We start from the raw sequence: 21,489 nt of genomic DNA on the forward strand, positions 1-21,489 counted from the left end.
TCTCCCCCAATGGTTTTTCCTCCATGAGCAAAGGCGGCCTATTAATAGGCAGAGAGGTAAAGAAGGAATTAATCACTGTGAGGCAGGATTAGCAGGGGAGCCTGCACGTGTGGGCAGACCGAAGGACACAAGCACCAAGCGACTCCGAGCTTCGATGGAGCAGTGGGTTATTCAGTCCTTGGCCGATACCGAGAAGCTGATTAAAAGTGAGGTGCAGGTCGATCCTGAAGATCAGTAGGCTAAAACGGTGGAAGAGTAGCCTAATATTTTGAAGCCGTCTGATACTAAGCAGCTGAGGGGCTGGATGACACTGAGGAGAAGTTGGCTGATACTGACGAGTGGGCAGATATAGCAGAGGTGCAGTCCAGTACCAACAAGCTGTATGCCGATACTAATCAATCGTAAGTCGATACCGAGGAGGAGCAGGCTGATTCTGAGAAGCTGGAATGATGAGGAGGTGGCATTTCTTGAGCATTGTTCAAGTGAATCTAGCGTTAGGCTGTGCAACTGAAGGATCACAAGAGGGGACTTCTGTGGATTGCAGATATAGCTCCGTTAGTGGAACGGGTTTGGTCTACCCGTGATGCAGGTTCAAGAGTAGGTTTAAATTTCATGCACACATGTCCTACACTCCCAAGACACTGCGTTGACCTCCACTGCATAGACTTGACCACAGCTCTTTAATTCGGCCCCTGTTTACCAAATCAGGCCTCAACTTTGTAGATCTGTGGACCATGGCTGAGCTTTTCACAGGCCGGATCCTCCTGCAGAACAATTCAAGCCAGGACGAGGTGGACACTGAGCTGGAGCTCAGCCAGCGGATGGAGAACCGGGTCTTGCTGCTGTTCTTCGGTGCGTTGGAGAGCCAGAGGTGCCAGGACTTCGCCAAGGTGATGAAGGAGTTCTTCGTTCGACTGACGGATGAGTTCTATGTGAACCGAGCTTCCCAGGTGGTGCTGGTTTACGTTTCTGAGGATGAGACCGAAGAGCAGCAAGATGACTTCCTAAGGGATATGCCCAAAAAATGGCTTGTGGTGCCCTTTGAAGATGAAACGTTTAAACGGTATGAGCGTAAGGAAGTGGTGGAGGATTGTGCATAGATTTCATTAGCATTTGTTATATTTAAAAGTATGCATTTTTTTCAGCTGTCCTAATGATGTATGGAGATTATATTCAGAACGAGGCCCCTTGTACATGTTAGTGCATGTTACGTTCAGAACTGACAGGTGCCTGGAAGGTCTTTTTATTTACTTGGGTAGTTGTTGGAATCAGTAACATATTGAAATGGTGGATTGATGTGAATTAGTGTTCGCAAGCACATGCTTGCACTTATATACTAACAACGGTGCAGTACCAGTGTTCACATACAGATTTCCTGCAATGGAAAAATACAAACCACTGCATCATTTCCCCTGCATTTCACTGATAATGTAAATGGTGATGTGGTCCTTGAGGTTACTAGTGACGTCATGAGTGATGTTTAGACATAACAGTTATAATAATTGACACCATTTGAACCACAATGCACCTGAAATCAAATTTTAAAGAAAGGGGCACTGATGTGGGTTGATTTATGGTAGTCGTGATGGCAGTAACCATATATGAACTGTTACTGAGGTGTTTAGTTTTTATAACTTAACCACATTTTTTCTCTTTCGTATGCTTTCATATAAAGTTTCGTCAGAAATGGCAACATTAGGTTTCCAAATCAGAGTTCTCAAATGGCAGAAAGAAAACCTAATAGCCTTGTACAAAACAACAAAATGTTAATATTTAGAAGCATAGTTTCTCCACAGACGGTTTACACCTATTCATAGGTTGTACAACATTATTTTAGACACAGAATCATAATGTCATGAGCAAATACAGCCTACTGCAGATAAAAATGAAACTGCGTTACAATGTATAATACTGCAAGCCCAGACTGCTTGGATGACTCCTCATGTTAGGGGCACATATTTTCTCCAATGTTTACCAAGACACTGATATGCAATTTCCACACCATCTATGGCTCATGCTCATAAATGTAAGGGCCGAGTTTAAGAAAAGTGGTGCTGCATCCAATGCAGCGCCCCTTTTCTTGTGCCCCACTGCGCCCCCCTAACGCCACCATGGGTGTGCCATATTGTGATACGGCGCACCATGGTGGTATTAGGAACAATAGTGTCAACATTTTTGACGCTGTTGTGGCGCTTTGCTCCACTAGCATAAAAAATGTTGACGCTCATAGAGCAAAGTGCAAGGAGGCCCATTGATTACAATGGGTGCGTCCTTTTAATGCATGCTTTTAGCACTTTGTAAATATGGCGCAGGGAAAAGGCTGCCTTAGTGTCAGAAAAATGACCTTTTAAATCTGCCCCTAAGTGTCTAGAGGTGTGCGGCATGAACGCGTTAATCACTAATTTCAACATATTTTTAATATTTCAAAAAAAAAATCCCAGTTCCTTTAATTATATGTTTTTTCTTTTTGACCGATCAGAGAATATTAGTTGATTAATACAAACAGCTGATTGTTACAGTCATTCTGCACATGTGTTCACAAACGCATCAAATTTCGATTTCTGAACTGCTTCATCTCAAAGAGTTACTAATTTCTTTGAAAAATTAGTAGGAATCTAGAACAAAATATTGCTTGGTAACCACCACGGGCCACATGTACAAAGATTCGGTTTTGCGACTCGCAAACTGCAAGTCTTAACGACTCGCAATCTGCGAGTTGCAAAACCAAATGTACAACAGTGTACACTATTCGCAATTCCCAATGGGGTCGCAAACGACCTACCTCATGAGTATTCATGAGGTAGGTCGCAGTTTGCGACCCCATTGGGAATGGCTGCCCTCACAGGGATAGTGGCCTGCTGGAGACAGCAGACCACCATGTCTATGACTGCTTTAAAATAAAGCAGTCTTTTAAAAAAAAAAAATGCAGCCGGTTTTCCTTAAAGGAAAATGAGCTGCATTTCAAACACAAAAAATGAAAAGTTTTCTTTTCACTTTTTCAGAGCAGGCAGTGGTACGTGGTTCCACTGGCTGCTCTGAAAAAATATTTTCGATGTCATTCACAAAGGGGAAGGGGTCCCGTGGCGACCCCTTCCCGTTTGCAAATGGGTTAGAACCAGTTTGAAACTGGTGCTAACTGCGATTGTTTTGTCACGGTCACAAAACAATCATAGATCGGACTGCGACTCGCAATTAGGAAGGGAACACCCCTTCCTAATTGCGACTTGCAAACCCTTTTTGCGATTCGGTAAATAGATTACCGAATTGCAAAAATGGGTCTGTACATACCAAACAGCATTTTTCTCATTGCAAATGGCCCGATTCCAAGAATCAGGCTGTTTGCGACGAGAAAAAAGGTACATACATGTGGCCCCACATCTTTTCCTAAGGTTGTTTTTAATTCTGATTCGTCCACAGAAGATTGAAATTAATGTTATACACTTTGTATTGTAACAAAAATACTCTCTAATATTCAAACCAGGCCCCGGTGAAATTTCATATGGGTGGTATATTCTAACTCAGTTTTCTGCATTTTGCGTTACATATGTTACATAAAATGACTGAGGGTGCGCCATTATGCTACATTACGTAACTGAGATGTTGTTTGGGTAAGAGTCCTAACAAACAAACACAAGAACAAAACGTGAGCTTCTGTCCTTTGTACGTAGTGCAACTGTGCAGGATTTTTAAAGTGCAAAATGTGTCCTAGTGTCCAAAGTGAAAGGAAAAATGCATTTTGTGCTAATAAATAGCGCAGAATTTCACACAGGCTAATTAAAGCGTGATTCTCACTTTGCCAATAAAATGCAAAACTGTAAGAAGGGCACATATGAAAGGGATATACTAAATAATGATAGGCCTGTGATAAGAAAAGGAGGGGAGTCGGGCATAACAAAGCGCATAAACACATAAGAGGGGTTGCAGTTGTTTTTGGTAAAGCAGTCTTAGAATCAAGTGAGACTGGAAGTGCGTGACGTTTGGGAATAGTGGATATGTCTTCAGCGAGACAACAGCGAATGCCCGAGAAGATTTCCAGCAGCCATGGATGCAAATACAACATTATTTCTGATAGGACTGGAGACAAACAGGTGAACAATAATACAGCCATGCCAAGTGTCCCGCATCTCGCGTTAGAATAACGCATTTCCGGTCACTTTCCTGCATTACTGCAATGCCCAAGATTGTCATTCAAATCCTGAAGTGCGGTAAAACCTTCTTGTTCCAGTTTCTCACTATGCTAGGTAAGCTCCGAATAGTGTTTATCACAGGCCACAAGGTGGCGCTGGTGTACAATGGGATAGGAGTACAATAGGATTCTCTATATATTACAATATTTATATGGTTCCCTCGTCTTCATGGCTTGATTTTGCTTGCAAGAAAGTGTCACTCAGAGTCGTTGAAATGGCACTCATAGTTACACTGGAATTATGAAAATGTCACGTATTTCAATATGAAACCTTGGCAGTTACTATAATGCTTACTAAGCAAGAGTTAATCTGGAGTTAATTATGTGTTTTCCACATAATTGTGGATTAATCATAATCCACCATCTTTAAGGCATAATTTGCAGATTTCAACAAAAAAAATCTAGCACGGTCAAACTTTACTAAATAGATCTGCATGTGATACTGTGCAGTTGAAGCCCCTTTGTACACAGGCCACCTTTCAGTTGCTGATTGCTGTATTCACACGATAAACTGGCATTAAAGAGGTAAAACATTTGCACACACAGGATTAGTCTGTGTTAAAATGACAAAATAATGCTGCAACATAATGTGTGCCATTATGCCACATAATATGTTTATTCTTGCTGCATAATTCAGACATATTTTGGTCTTTCAGTGCTGCATAAGTCCAACTGCCTGCACCAAGACTAACTCAGAAAGGTGAGACTGGTTGGCATTGGCAATCCCCCATGCTTTATTTCTAGAGCAGACTGGTAGATTTAACATTTTGGTATTCCTCTGCAATTCTAAAAAAAAATTCCTTAGACAAAAGTATAGGGGTTGCAATGACACTCCAATGTGTGTTATGTACAAATGTTACATACAACATGTATTATTTCTTTCAAATATATAGAAATTATATAGCAAAAGACAGCACAATTGGAGCCCTGCAGTCCCTGGTTCCAAAGCAAACAAGCATTGGTAAAGCCAATAGGTCTACCGTTGGCAGCCAGCCTTCTGATAATTCTTGTTTTGTTTTGTCATGGTCTGGTTGAAACCTCTATAGGTAACTATGTTATACACATAATTTTAGTAGAATCAAAAGGTTTTGGCTAACACAGACCTATAAAAGTCAATCAGTCTGGCATAAGGAAAAAGGCAAAATGAAGAAAAGAAAGAAAGGGAATATAAAGAAAGAAAGAGAAGGAAAGAGAGAGAAGGAAATGAATTAAAGTAAGTAGGTGAAAGAAGGCAAGAAAGAAAGAAAAAAGAAAGAAAGTTAGGAGGAGCAATAGAAGTAAAGAAAGAACATGGAAAGGAAAGAAATAGAAAAAAGGAAAGAAAGAAGGAAAGCAAAAAGAAAAGAAAGAATGAAACACAGAAAGAGGAAGGAGAAGGAAAGAGAGAAAGACGAAAGAAAGAAGAACAAAAGAAACAAACAAACAAAGAAACACAGAAAGAAGATACCAGTGCAGAACAGTTTCAAATGGACACAGTGTGGAATGCTGTGAAATATCAGCATTCAGAAAAGCAAAACACTCCAAAAGGAATTTACAATAACATTGGCACGAGATGGGATCTGATAAAGATGGTATGTGCATCTGAAATGTCCTGCTATCACATCAAGCTCTAAACATAAAGACAACACTAAAGTAATTGGAAAATAAAAACAAAAACACTGGCACTACAGGGAACTAGCTTGTGTGTGGGTGTACTCCTTGTGAGATAGGAAAATGCATCCCTCAAAGTAAAGTTCACCTAGTGTCGTAAGTAGGCTGACCCGCTACGCCATGCTGTATGTTGAAGTGGGTGGAAGCAAAATGTGAATGACACAACACCAGAATGATGGTTGAAGAGAGGTGGTTGAAAGACCCTATATGTATGTATATGTAAGTATGTTAGTAAAATCAAAGAGTCTAGGCTAATGCCAGACCTAAATAGTGGACTGGATGAGCTAGTCACCACTAAACCTAGGAAATGGTGGAAGAACTCTGTGAGTGAGCTCACCAACGCTACCCGGATGGGTACAGATAACCCCTAAGCTATTGGGAGATGAGCTCGGGTTTCCAAGTATGACAGTGAAAAATCTAAAGGACACATTCTGCACACTACTGCACCCATCCAACCAAAGTGATACAATTGAGGGCACCCGTTGACACTTTAGTCAGCAACTGCCCTCTTCATGCCTTTATTCAAGTGTTTGATGGGTGCTGGTGGCTGACACCGGCACTCACTAGGTCTCACATACCAGACAGTTCTTAACTGTCTGTAAACTAAAACCTTTTGTGACCCTTAACAAAAAATTTCAGTGGACTTGAAACCTGCCAGTTGCTTCCCATTGGGTGACTTATTAGCGCTCTCATTTGCTTTCATGTTATTCAGTGGCTTGACTTCCTCTTCTTAGGCTTGTCCCGCCTTTGAAACATAGTATTCTCACCGTCCTTTTTATTGGTTTAATTGTATCCTTCCACTGCTCACTTTTAGGGAACCCCTTTTCCTTTTTAACTAAGCACTCCGTCAAAGTGCATGTTCTTCAGCTCTCTCCTTGAGTGCTTCTTCTCACACCAAATATCCGCCCACCTATGCTCCATAGTGCTCTCGGAACTGTGTCCTGCTCTCTCTCTCGTGTGGTTCTCCTCACTGCCAAATCTTCCCCCATGGTCTATGTTACTGTCTCCCTCATGTGCTGATTTTCCGCTTGTTTATCCCTTCTTCCATCCCACTGTTTTAGTTTTATTTTATTTCCTCCACCAACTCCCTCTGGCTTTTCCTACCCCCACCCTAATTCTTGCACAACACTTACGATTGTTTTCATTTTTCAAAGTATTTTTTACCTGTGCTCCTAGCCACTCGGATGGCTGGAGAGCACTTCAGCACAATTGAAAATGTATTTTTTATTAACTACAACACGTAGAATCTGTCACCTTGGATCAGTAAATAAAAATATAAATAAAATGGTGCCTGCATCATTCAGTACGTATACACATGCATGATTAATTAGGCGTTTGCATAAGTCATCACCAGGGACACTGAATTATGAGACTGTGCAGCTGCAGCATTTTTCGCATGGTTAGAGATATCCTATATTTGTCACATAATCCATCATCTGCTGCATAACCTGCAGATTTTAATAAAAATAATGTTTCTAGCTGAAATGCATCAACAGTTACTAAAAAAGCAGCATCATGTGTTGCCGCACAGTGGAATTCCCTTTGAAAATGTTGACTGATCACCTTTCTGTTGCTTGTTGCTATATTTGGGCTGCTATACTCGCACAAATGAGGTCCAATCAACGTCCAGACAGTGTCCACAAGTGTAAAAATGACAAAATAATGAAGTAATGCTATCACAAAAAGTGCCACATTATACGCCACAGAATTTGCCTTTTCTTGCGCATAATTTACTCGGCCCTGCCGCATAATTTGGCCATCCCTTGCCGCATAATTCCAGTGGACTTGGTCATCACACATACGCTTGATGAATAATGTGGGTGCCAGTAGCTTCATGAAACATTTTTTCCCTATCCATTTTAGGTCAGTGCTACATGGCCTTGGCAAAAAGCGCTGGCGATGCCAGAAGGTCCCAAAAATGAGACCTGTTTACTTTGCCAATGTGTGTTTTTAGGTTCTGAGAGATATTTTTCATCATCAGACTTTGACCCAGAAAAGCACAGAGGAGGAAGCAGAAAGGTAAATATAGGAATTACCTGCAAGTGTGATATGAGATAAGGAGAAAGGCATTTTAGGGGGATGAAGAAACAGGCAAAGGGTGGAATCAAAACCAACCAGTCTTTTTATTTGCGTCATTCGCATTCTGTAGTGCCAGCAGCGTGCTCTTGAGAAAAACGTGCGGCCACTACACTTACTTTCTATTTTTTTAACACATTGAACTCTGACGTGTTCTGATTGGCTGCTGCCCCATATGTGGACCACTAAATGCTGGTATCTTACAGTTGAGCGTAAAATACTGTAGGAAATGTACTTTCTGGCTGCAGGATACTCATCATCAAAGCATGAAAAAGTTGAACATTGCATGCTGCACAGCCAGATCTACTAATTGCTCACTACTGTGCATTGGGGCGGCGTGATACTTTTACCTGGCACGTGCCAGACTTCACTGATTACTCACATACTCTTCAGTAGACCACCTCCCCTATCGTTCTAGTCATAAGCTTACAAAATGTTGTCACATCCTGAGGGCCGGTAGCATTGCATGTAGCACTTCATCCTAGGATAATGCCGTTTCTAGGAGCTGCAAAAAAATCCCGGTACTTAATTTACGGCCACTGCATTTAAAAGACCATTCAACTCACTGGCCTGTGAGAGGTTAAGACCAAGAAAAATATTAACACGTTTTTGGGGAGTAGGTCAAGGTTTGGCCTGCAAGAGGAATGTGATAGTGGAGAAGGGCATCAGGGTTTCCCCCCCAAAAATAGAAGCAATAGTGGATATAAAACCCTCCCGGCCACTCTAATGATACTACCATAACACTCAGCAGTTGGGAAGTTCATTGTATTCATACAGACTGCGTAATAATTCCCTTATACTGCTTGATACTCTTACACTCATATAGGACAACACGTGCTATGAGTTATATGCATCGCCTATTAGTATACCAGCCCACAGCAATAAACCACCCATCACCAACTGAACGGACAAAGAATAACAGAGGAGACCTGCCACATGCCGCTGGCAATCCAAGGATGTTAAGTTAGTCCACCAATGCAGGTGATCTTGACACCTCACAGTGACAATCAGACATTGGATGGTATTAATAAAGTCCATCTTAGCAGATCTCTGCACCATTTCTCCCTTCATCCAAAGCCAACTGGGAACCATAATGTTAAAACAGAATATCTCAGAATGGACAACCTGGTGAAGTAACCAGCTATGTGGACTGTGATCACAAAAAATGCCATTTATGGACCAAAAAGCTACTTGAAGCTGCCGGCTGACTGAAAACCGAAAACTAGGTGCCCCTCTCTCACACCCTTAAATCCATCACATCGCTGTGCAATGTATCCTTTATCGCGATAATGCATGAAATGGAACACATAGCATCAAAAGAGAAAACACGCTTCAAACCACACACCCTACACGGTGAAACATGCTACCCATGCATGCAAGCACTTCAACTCCCCCAATAGGGGCAGGAAGCACTTTATACATGTTGCAGAACAATGCAATACATAAATAAAAACCGTAAAGGTTTCCTAGCTATGAAATTCAAGGTTATCCTGTAGATGTGCTGGCCACAGCCACCAATTAAGACACTAAAAATGCATCCAGAAATTTCTTGACGGTGTAGTATGATCAAGGTATGCTCATATTTATCATGTAACAAACCCTTTCATTTCTAATTGTTGGTCCATTTTAACTCTGCAAATATTCCGACGCTGTTTCATTTTGTCTTTTTGGCTAGTTCTGAATTCATGTACTTGTGTGCATAACTGTAACTCATCTTCTGCACCAATGCTGTAGAATCCTCTGAGCATACAAGGACCACTAATCCCTATGTGTCAAGCGGTCATGACTCATTTGTCATGCCGTCACACCCTAATTCTTATGTGTATCATCCACGGTTATAGAAGGCGGTGTTCTGCTCTTGCAAGTACCTGTCTTTCTAGTCCTACTAAGTTACTCATACTTCATTTGCCCGATCAGACGTCCCTGCATTTGCTTTTAACATTATATATATTCAAGCCTCTCAGTAAAAATGTGTTTTTGCAGGGCACCTGCTTCCTAGGTATTGCAATTGCATTTTGTGTACAGATGTCAAGCAGGGATGGACTGGGACAGAAAGTAGGCGTGGGCACCAGACTAACAGTACGCTCCAAAATTAAAATAGATTTTAATGTGGCCCAGGTTAGGCAGTCCTTTTTTTGAACAAATTATGGAAGACTGCATGGATTTGTACTTGCTGCAGGCAGAGGTTTTTATTTTATAACAGGCAAATCAAGGGTAAAAACCGGCGTCGCTAACAACAAAAATGCATAAAACCAGCCAAAAAACGGTCCACATGCTGACCTGTCAAATCAGCCCTTTAGACACTACCTGGTTGCCCTTTAGGCCTGTCCTCGACGTCTAGCCCGTGCTTCAAAAAATGTAAACAAACGTTTCTGTGGAGCTCTGGTAACGCTTTATTTCTCACTATATCTTCCAGAGAGCTGGAGGGCATGTTTGGTGTCGAAGACATCCCCACAGTGGTGGTCCTGAAGCCGAGCGGGCAGGTCATCTCCTGGAACGCTGTGGACGAGATCAAGCATCTGGGCCCGCCGGCCTTCAAGAACTGGCAGGAAGTGGCTGACATCATTGACCGCGACTTCCTGCCGCCTGACGACTTCTCTGACAAGGTCAACAGGAGCCTGACAGACTGCTTGCGGCGCCCCAAGTACAAGCTGGAGATGGAGAAGAAGAAGAAGAAAAACGATGGCCGTGAGGAAGAGGAGGATGACGAAAAGAGGTTCTTTTAACTCATAATTCACACAACAATCGTTGTTTCCTGGTCTGAGCCCCATTCAGAACCCCGGACGTCATTGAGTGGGTCTGGCGATGCTTATGAACCCAAAACCAGATGCAGTGTTTGCTCTACATCTTGTTTCCTTACCTGTGGATTAAATGTGATAATTGTCCCAAAAGAAATTCTGAATAAAACAAGCCATGTGCCCAATCCTTTTGCATCAAGAAGGAGGGGCAGCAGGGGTTTAAGTGGAGTGAAAAAACTGGAGGGTCTGACAAGGGGGGTGGCCGATGTAATTAAGGGTGTGGCTTAAAAACACAGAAGTTAACATTTTTCCTCAATATAGAGTTCCACCCTACTGGTATTTTGCTGCCTCTTTCTGTCATTGAATCCAGATATACAATACAACAAGTTACATTACAGCTACAACACGCCAGGACTTTGGCTTCGTCAATGGTTGTTAGTTGCATAAGATAAACAGGCAACAAGAATGTCTTTGTTGCAGGAAATATTGCAAATGCTTTATTTCTTAAATGATCAGACTGTGAAAGAACTATAATGAGTCTCTTTGAAGTTACATTAATGGCAGAGCAAGGTGTACTGCTGCAGGGTTAATATTTTTTTTTACCCCTAATAGTGAGGGCACAAATGGAGAGCCCAATAGGGACCCATCTCAGCACCTGCTTTTCAGAACCCCTGGTGCTGAGCACTGGTAGGACCCGGCCCACTTGAAGCCCTGAGGGGGGCAGATTTTTGAGCAAATGACATATGACACACTTTTGCGTCAGCCAGTGAGAGGAAGTCATTCGGTTTGAACAGGGCTATATTACAATTTCCTGGCTGGCTGCAAAAAAAGGTTGGCTTTTTGGATTTTCACATACATTTCACCACCACCTACCCTCCCAAACAAAGCGTGTTTCTGTGTGACATTTCCCTATTCTCAGTTTGCTTATGTGTGGCACCAAGGCCCGTATTTATACTTTTTGACGCTAAACTGCGCTAACGCAGTTTAGCGTCAAAAATTTTTGCGACGGCTAACGCCATTCTGAAGCACCATGCGGGCGCCGTATTTATTGAATGGCGTTAGCCGGCGCAAGCAGACCGGCGCTGCCTGGTGTGCGTGGAAAAAAAACACTTACACCAGGCAGCGCCGGCGTAGGGAAAAATGGCGTCTTAAAAATGGTGCAAGTCAGGTTGACGCTAAAAAATCGCCTCCACCCGATTTGCGCCATTCTTAACGACGCCCAGACGCCATTTACATGACTCCTGTCTTAGTAAAGACAGGAGTCATGCCCCCTTGCCCAATGGCCATGCCCAGGGGACTTATGTCCCCTGGGCATGGTCATTGGGCATTGTGGCATGTAGGGGGGCACAAATCAGGCCCCCCTATGCCAAAAAAATATGTAAAAAAAAAACAAATTTATACTTACCTGAACTTACCTGAATGTCCCTGGGGTGGGTCCCTCCATCCTTGGGTGTCCTCCTGGGGTGGGCAAGGGTGGCAGGGGGGGTCCCTGGGGGCATGGGAGGGCAGCTGTGGGCTCATTTTGAGCCCACAGGTCCCTTAACGCCTGCCCTGACCCAGGCGTTAAAAAGAGGCGCAAATGCGGGGTTTTTTGCCCCGACCACTCCCGGGCGTGATTTTTGCCCGGGAGTATAAATACGACGCATTTGCGTCGCAGTCATTTTTTTGGACGGGAACGCCTACCTTGCATCTCATTAACGCAAGGAAGGCGTTCACGCAAAAAAATGACGCTCTTTACTCATACTTTGGCGCTAGACGCGTCTAACGCCAAAGTATAAATATGGCGTTAGTTTTGCGCCGAATTTGCGTCGAAAAAAACGACGCAAATTTGGCGCAAACGGAGTATAAATATGCCCCCAAATGTTCTTTGGTGCAAGGAATGACTGCTTCCCACAACTTAGGGCCTAATTTAGTGTTTGGCAGACGGATTACTCTATCACAAACATGACGGGTATTTTGTCCGCTGCGTTATTAATTCCATGGGATATTATGGAATCGTAATATGGGGGGCACGATATCCGTCACATTTGTGACAGAGTAACCCCATCCCCTAAACTCTAAATCAGGCCCTTAATTGTGGGTATAGATAAGCAGTCATCTCTGCGTAAAAAGGGAATTGGAACTTTAGGGTGTAACATGGCCTTAAAACAGGGCCAAGCATTGACTTTCAAACTGATGTATACTTTTTCCATGTTTTCTTTGACACTGTAAAAATTTGGAAAGTAAAGTAGACCAGTGGTGAGTAAGCAACTGCTGAGATTTTGTGCAACCTTACAATGTATCAATTCAGAATACAAGACAGGCAGACAGTGTGAGAGCTCATTCGATAAGAGTCATCAGTGAATTTCCCCAAAAGCTTGTGACATGTCCACAAAAGATGGGTATTGGACATAGGCACCTGAAGAAGTGAAAAGACACACAACAGTGGACTGGGGTCTTCTCTCTCTTAGTGGCAGCTGTGTAACACGTGAGCTCTGAGTATGATGCTCCAGCTTGGACACACACAGCATGGGTGCTGTTTCTCGAACAGTACACTGCAGGGGCACGGGCCAGTCTGAGCTTTGAAATGATGGGGGAATAATGTCTCCTTAACAAAAATGGATCTGTATCTGCTGGCAAAACACTAAGGCTTACTGAAATTGAAAATGTGTCTTTTTAACTGAATATTATGAAAAGGCATCCTGGAAAATAAACTGAGGATTCAGAAGTACAGCAATGAACACACTTCAAAAGGTAACTCAAAAGATCCTAGCTTTTTTCACAGTCTCCACATCTTTGCAGTCTGCTTGAGCCTGCTGCAAAATGTGCAAGGGAGCTATGGTCTATCCCCAGCAGTAATAGCTATTGACCATCATAAATGACTCTGGACCTGGCCACTCTCGTGGCAGAAGAAAGGTGCCCCTTCCTGCACAAAAACACTCCTGCATACAACTCAGGCACCCTTGCATCATGGTGCAAGGGTGCCTGCACTGATGATAGGTTGCCAAAGCAGTGCCTACGCAGTGGGGAAAGGCAGGAATGTGTGTTATATCATAGATAAGGCGCATTCCTGCCTTTTCCCTTTGACGCAGGGCAGCACAGCAAGGCCAATTGCTGCGCTGCCCTACGTCAAAAGCCCATGAATATTGGCCTTAGAATTTGGGCGATTGCACCTGTGCGCTGTCAGTGACCTGGCCAAAGAGGGCATTAAAGCGTAAAACCTGAACCATAAATTCAAACCTCTTCTGAAAGGGGTCCCCAAAATAGGTTTGGCTCAGACCCCTCAAAATCCTTAAGATGTCCCTGCTCCGAAGTATGGTTTAACTTGCTGACTGCCATTTTCTTCCCAAGCGGACCTTTTTCTGAGACTTTTCGTTCCTCAGCAGTGCTCCATGAAGGCCCGATTAAATAGTTGACTTAGTTCACCATAAGAGGGCCATAGGCTGCAACATACGGTGTTGTTTCTGTGGCACAATGGAACTTGGCCTGGTTTTTCTAAAAATCGAGTGGGACCGTCTCCCTTCAATCAATCAATCAATCAATCAATGGATTTATAAAGCGCACTACGTACCCATGAGGGTTTCAAGGTGCTGGGGGGGAGGGGGAGCAGGAGTTACTGGTCGAAGAGCCAGGTCTTGAGGAGTCTTCTGAAGGTGAGTAGGTCTTGAGTCTGTCGCAGGTTGGTCGGGAGGGTGTTCCAGGTTTTGGTGGGGAGGTATGAGAAGGATCTGCCGCCGGAGGTCTTTCTTCGGATGCGGGGGATGACGGCGAGGGCGAGGCCAAAGGAGCGGAGCTGACGGGTGGGGGTGTAGAAGCTGAGTTTGTTGTTTAAGTAGGCTGGTCCGGTGTCATGGAGCGCTTTGTGAGCGTGGGTAAGAAGCTTGAAAGTGATCCTTTTGTCCATGGGGAGCCAGTGAAGGTTTCTCAGGTGGTGGGAGATGTGGCTGTGGCGGGGTACGTTGAGGATCAGTCAGGCGGAGGCGTTTTGGATGCGTTGGAGGCGAAGTAGGTCTTTTGCTGGGATGCCTGTGTAGAGTGCGTTGCCATAGTCCAGCCTGCTGTTGACGAGGGCCTGTGTCACTATTCTTCTTGTTTCTGTCGGGATCCATTTGTAGATTCTGCAGAGCTTCACTGCATTTGTCTATATTTTAATACATCTTAAAGTTATCAGACCTAAAAAAACAGCGGGCAGAAGAGCTGTGCCTTGCACCTCACGTATTCACTGTCTTCTTTTCATTCAGAGATATCATTCTTGAATGGTCAAGGTAAGATGACTTGGAAAGTATTAGGCTTCGAATTTCAGGTTTCCTTTCTGAAAATGTACCTCAAGCTCCTGTGTAGAGACAGCAGAGACTGCAGCAGCTAGGCCCCGAGACAGATGCACGGCTCCCACAACCAATGTTCATAATATGATACTTGCCAAGGAGATGTGGGTGTGACTTGTAGGTCGGGATTTAATCGTGACGTGGTTAGTGCGGGATTTCATCCTTACAAGGTCGATAAAACCAGCGGCACTGTGGTGAAACGATAATATTGCCTGTTATTTACAATAACTGAAGTGTGACTGATGTTGGTTGATCAGAGGACAAATTATGAGGCATGAGGCCAGAGGCTTAGCCACATCAGCAGAAATGACAGGTGCAGCCTGGGTAGAACACTGAGGCATGGGCGTAGGAAGTGTGGGGGATGCAGGGGATATATCCCCCCAGATTTAGGAGTGGGGGAGACACAGGGGACAAGGGTGGGGGGGACCAGGGGACAAAAGGATTTCCCCTTCTATTATCTGATTTGCAGGGCCATGAGCGCGCGGAAGCGCGTCCTATACTGGCCCTGCACTTGACATGTGACCTGTTTCCAGCTACCTGCGACCAATCTGATGGTCGGAGCATGAGGGTGATGTCACAAAGGCCACTCGCCCTCTGCCCTTTTGTTGTGCTGCAAACACATGAGGAATTATTTCGCACCTTGCCGCCAACAGCCCACAGCTGCCTGCAGTCTGCACTTTTGAAAACAAAGGGAGAGAGGCCCTTTGTTGATTGCTGTCTGAAATCCAGTCCTGCCGCCCTTTACCCTGAGGATAGCAGCAAGATTTGAATAAGGTAAGGTAAGGAGGTTTGGGGAATTAAATAAAGTATCTCCCTTACTTTTTCAATACAGTGCTGTGTTGCCGAGCATCTCCCTTTTTAAATACAGTATTGTTGATTCACTGTAAGATACGAGCAGGGCAGGTTTTAGCGCACTTGTGTGACAATGTTTGTTAGGGTCCCATTTCTGTCGCCGCCTGTCTCCCTGTCACCAGGGTCTCGACTGCCCCAGTGCTAATTACTGTCCCCTGAGGTGACAGCAGTGCTTGAAAGTGGCTTTAAAAGCAACTGCTAGGCGTTCCGTGCCCCCTACAGTTTTCAGGTAACAATAAAAATCTCAATCCGGTGATTAATGGTCTTCCTGGAGAGAGACTGAAGTTTTGTCTAGTGGGAGTTTTGAGCCATCATAAAATAGTACTAGTGCACAGCGTTAATGTGCCTGCTGCAAGGGATGTGTACATGCAGATCACAAAGTGCATATAATTTGAATAGGTCTGTGGGTTACTGCTTTTGGCAGAGAGATCCTTTTGTCCTTTGCAGTTTATAAGTTAAAACCGAATATAGAACAGTGAGCAATTAACTGCCATCAAAGAGCTGCATACAAACTGCAAGGTATAGATTAGAGCGTTATGATTGTTCCCCAGTTTTTCATTAACTTAATGTTGCAAAACGGGTTAATTTGAGTGAAAGTCAGTTCTTGTTATTAAAGAGAACCCCCAACCATGGTGTTATGTTTTTAATTCTGAGCTTGTGCTTCTCCAGCCAGGGCACTCTTAAACTATACCTGCTACCCGTATGGAGGACCTGTGACTCCTACACCTTGTAGTGCCATGTATTATGTAACATTTCCTATACACTGATTTACACACATATGAAGATTGTCTCTGTGTAATGTCTGTGTGATGTAAAGTGATGTGACACCCTACACTGGTATGAGGGATGTGTGATGGAACAGCACATGTATACATCACGCATGCCTTAACAACGCAGTCTCAACAACGACTGCGTCTTTATCACGCAAGCCTTTACCATGCACACCTTTACCATGCATGCCTTTACAGTGAATTTTGTTGTAAAAGCATGTTTGGTAAAGGAACATGCGTGGTAAATTCTTCCCGCCCTGCCCTCTTACACCTGATACCATACTCCACCCCGCCCAAGCACTTAAATCTCCCCCTTCCGCCCCTACCCTGAGCCCTAAACCCCCCCGCCCTGAGCCCTAAAAGTAACCCTGTCCTGTCCGAAAAACTACCCCGATCCCACCTGCACCCTAAATCCCAATACCGACCCTGCCCTGTCCTAAAAACTACCCCGATCCCACCCCCACCCTAAACCCCAAAACCTACCCTGCACTGTCCTAAAAACTACCCTGACCCCTCCGCCCCTTCCACTTCCCTGAACCCTAAAACCTATCCCGCCCTGTTCTAAAAACTACCTGGCCCCCTGCCCCTGAACCCTAAAACCTACCCCGCCCTGTCCTAAAAACAACCTGACCTCCCCGTCCTGTACCTTAAAACCTACCCTGCACTGCCCTAAAAACTACCCTGACCCCAACTCTGCTCTGAACCCTAAAACCTACCCCACCCTGTCCTAAAAACTACCCGAAGCCCCTGCCCTAAATTCTAAAACCTACTCTGCCTGTCCTAAAAAAACTCTACCTGTCCTAAAAACTACCCAACCCTGCCCCCACCCTAAACCCTAAAACCTACTCTACCCTGCCCTAAAACCTACCCTGACCCCTGACCTTACCCTGAACCCTAAAACCTACCCCACCCTGTCCTAAAAACTACCCGACGCCCCTGCCCTGAATTCTAAAACCTGCTCTGCCTGTCCTAAAAAACTGTCTGTCCTAAAAACTACCCGACCCCACCCTGAACCCTAAAATGTAACCTACCCTGTCCTAATAACTACCCTGACCCCGCACCCCTCCCTGAAACCTACTCTACCCTGTCCTAAAAACTACCCTGACCCCGCCCCTGCCCTGAACCCTAAAACTTACCCCGCCCTGTCCTAAAAACGACCTCACTCCCTGCCCCTGACCTGAACCCTTAAACCTACCCCACCCTGTCCTAAAAACGACCTGATCTCCCCGTTCTGTAGCCTAAAACCTACCCTGCACTGCCCTAAAAACTACCAGCCCCACCCACACCCTGTACCCTAAAACCTACCCTGCCCTGCCCTAAAAAATACCTGACTTCCTGCCCTGAGCCCTAAAACCTACCATGCCCTGTCCTAAAAACTACCTGACCCCCTGCCCTTGCCCTGAACCCTAAAACCTACCCCATCCTGTCCTAAAAACTACTTGACCCAACCCTTGCCCTGAACCCTAAAACCTACCCCACCCTGTCCTATAAACTACCTGATCTCCCCGTCCTGTACCCTAAAACCTACCCTGCACTGCCCTAAAAACTACCTGCCCCCACCCTGTACTGTAAAAACGACCCCACCCTGTTTTAAAAATTACCCTGACGCCCCGCCCTGAATCCTGAAAACTACCCTGTCCTATAAATTACCCTGCCACACCCTGAACCCTAAAACCAACCCCGCCATGCCCTAAAAACTACCTGACCTCCACGTCCTGTACCCAAAAACCTACCCTGCACGGCCCTAAAAACTACTCTGACCCCCTGCCCTGAACCCTAAAACCTAACCCACCCTGTCCTAAAAACTTCTCTGTGCCCCGTTGTACCTTAAAACCTACCCTGTCCTGTTCTAAAAATTACCTCGCCCCCACCTTGAACCCCAAAACCTATCCCGCCCTGTCTTAAAAACTACGTGACCTCCCCATCCAGTACCCTAAAACCTACCCTTCACTGCCCTAAAAACTACCCTGACACCCCCCACACCCCTACCCTAAAACCTACCCTCCCTGTCCTAAAAATTACGTGACCTCCCCGTCCTGTACCCTAAAACCTACCCTACACTGCCCTAAAAACTACCCTGACCCCCATGCCCCCACCCTGAACCCTGAACCCTAAAACCTAACCCCATCCTAAAAACTACCCCAACCTCCCACCCCAAACCCTGCCCTAGCCCCTGCCCCACTTTCCTCTCGCTCCTCTGCCCTCTGCTCCTTCCTGTTCCACCCGGACAGCTAGACCACTCTCTCTGCTGTAACCAGGCATTTACAGTCAGTGGCACTGTGCCTGGCACACTGCCTTAGACCTTACAGAAGTCCCAGTCCTCTCAGGAAGAACAGGGCTTGATAGAAAAACAAAGGGGCACGACAAAGGGTTTCACCAGTGGCACATAGTACCTCTTGACGCATTCTTTTTTGAGTGATGCAGTTAGTCTGGCTGACCAGGCCTGTCACTAATCTCTCAACCCTCACCTCTCTCTCTTGCTCTATATATATGGCCAGGGACTGCCGAGGCCCCCCACCCATCCCAGAGTTTTCACTCCAACATGTCTTTTTAGTCAATAAAACACACTTCTTGGGTTAGGAGTCGTAAACCCCGCTGTATTTTATTTGTGAAACAGCAAATTAAAATCAATCATCACTTAAAACATTTATAAGCAGTAACCCCATCATGTTTACAGCTTAATTTACATGTGTAGATGTCTAGCCTTGACAGAGGTGCTAATACATCTAATTTCCTAATATTATCTAAATTAATTTGCTACGTATCCACTTCAGTGACTGCGGATGAGATAATGACTGGCTCCGATGGTGAGTTCCAGGTCTGGATCCACCCCTCTGGCTATGTGGCCCTGGGGTAGGTCCCTCCATATGGGAGAGCTCCCCCAGCAACCCTTCTGGGTGCAAACTTTGTGCAGGGGGCCCGCCTGCCCACCGGGACACTTACCCCGGGTGCCCTCTCTACCCCTCAGGTTCCCACCCCCCAAGGGTAAATGCTAGCTTTCTGCCCACTGCGCATGCACTAGTGGTTGGCCCTAGGGACCAGATACCAGCAATCGTTTACAACTCCCGCGATCCTGGATGTTGCCATCGATTCCCTGCCAGCACACCTTGGAGGGTTCTGTGACCTCGGTGTCCTGCTCAGGTAAGAAAGGTAAGCTGATTTGCCCCACCAATCAGGATCTCACCCCAGGTGTGTGGAATGTAATAAAATATCTACTTGTCCATGGGGCAGGTTGCTTCTTAAATGTACTTGCCCTGTAAAAAAATCTACTTGGCCTTTTGGTGCCATGTAGTATGGCGACAAATTATGGCAGCAATCTCATTATGTAAGAGCTCTCATAATAGCCTCCCTGATTATGCCAGGGCTACTGCTATACTAGGGCTTGAATACTAGCAAATTCAATCCCTTCTATAGTAATTTCCTTATTTTGCCACCTTTCTGCAGGTCTACATACTGGGGCTCAAGGAAGCAGTAAGCAATAGTTCCAGGGCTGGAATGCCTTTGAGTCTGCAAACCTACTAACTTGCATGTTTTTAAGTATTTTCCCCAGCTCTTCTCTAATCTTTTCCCATAATGAGAAAGGTTGGAAATGTACTCCAGCCAATGGCAAAAGTAGAAGTTCTTCCAAGTTTGGGAAAAAAATAGATGGAGGGAAAGTGAACTTGTAAACGCTCAATAGATTTTCACATGAGCAAATATACACATGTATATTTGCTGGTGCTAAAATACAGTTAACAAAAATTTTCTAGGAGTAGGATTTCCTGTTCTACTTCTGTCAGCTCTTGTGAATTCATGAAAGCCACAAATTCAATGACGTATACCATGGGTGCGCTTTTGTGACTTCAATTAATAATTGGGTCCCTAATTAGGTCTGGCGTTAACAAAGACATTTTGTTTTTATTAAACTTCTATTTCTCTCTCTTTCGGCTGGCTTTACTGTGAGTGATCGAAGTCTGCTCTTCCACAAGGAGCACATTGGCACACAAAGTAGTTTTATTCAGTGCCAGGAACTACTGTGGCAATCAATGGAGTAACGAAACCGGAAGAGGCTCCGCTGCAAAGAACATGGAGGGCCCCCCTCCAGACTCACTCAGGGCAGGTGCTGTGCTGAGGGAGGCCCTTGGAAAGGGGTCTGCATGGCCTTTGTTATACCACTGGTGACAATGTGTGCTTTGTGAGACCAAAAACCTTTTTCTTTCTGTTTGCCACTGTTTTTACAATGGTGAGGGCCCAGCAGCTCCTACAACAATAAAGTGTTACAAAAGGCATGTAAAAAAAAGCCACGCATTGACGAAACCAAATGACTGTCAAAAAGTGTTAGATCGGTGGCTTTGCCAGTGCTTGTTTATTTTCTTGCTTCCCAAAAGTTTGTTGAAAATTGTTACACTGATTTTCTATTAGGAATATTTTTTTGAAATACTAGCATGCATCAACACATTTTACTAAATGACGCTTCAAAGAAATAACACCTAAAATTTCATTGTAGCGAAGCGTTCTTTACCCTGTGTGCATTTTTTCCAAACATTTTTTTTTTCAAAACAAAGAATCATCACTCTTTCTTACAAGCTTCTGCCAACATTTTGCATATAAACAGAGAGCATTCTGGGAGCATTATACTTAGCATCATATTATTAAACTTTTCAAACATGTGTGTACACTTATTTTTTTACTGGAACCACTGTCATTAGTGCAGCATGACCGTGAAACTTTTATTTACAGCGCTCACCCTAATCATGAAGGTTTTTCATTAATGAACCATAAATACAAGTGAGAACAGCATTAACATATAGACACAAATATTACCTCCACTGCAGACAGTTCCTTTCTTTGTAAACTGCCAGACAAAGGGTTTGTGCTACAGTGGTTTGGGCCTACTTGTCCCAAGGACAAAATAAATATGGAAACTTGTTGGC

The 21,489-nt window shown here is 44.5% G+C and overlaps 1 protein-coding gene across 1 annotated transcript; it reads left to right on the plus strand.

Annotated features, from left to right (window-relative positions):
- The first annotated feature begins 298 nt into the window (after positions 1-298).
- Positions 299-11,584, plus strand: NXNL1 (nucleoredoxin like 1). Its single transcript, XM_069233343.1, has 2 exons — positions 299-1,063; positions 10,329-11,584. The coding sequence occupies exons 1-2, from the start codon at positions 735-737 to the stop codon at positions 10,636-10,638; spliced, it is 639 nt and encodes a 212-aa protein (XP_069089444.1). The 5' UTR covers positions 299-734; the 3' UTR covers positions 10,639-11,584.
- Positions 11,585-21,489: the final 9,905 nt, after the last annotated feature.

Source organism: Pleurodeles waltl, chromosome 4_2, assembly GCF_031143425.1.
Source record: "Pleurodeles waltl isolate 20211129_DDA chromosome 4_2, aPleWal1.hap1.20221129, whole genome shotgun sequence".
NCBI lineage: Eukaryota > Metazoa > Chordata > Amphibia > Caudata > Salamandridae > Pleurodeles > Pleurodeles waltl.

Bases quoted from the DNA above. Each gene is read 5' to 3' on its own strand.
- NXNL1 (XM_069233343.1), top strand. From the start codon at position 735: ATGGCTGAGCTTTTCACAGGCCGGATCCTCCTGCAGAACAATTCAAGC. The intron at 1,064-10,328 runs GTATGAGCGTAA...TATATCTTCCAG, and splicing joins GAAGATGAAACGTTTAAACG to AGAGCTGGAGGGCATGTTTG.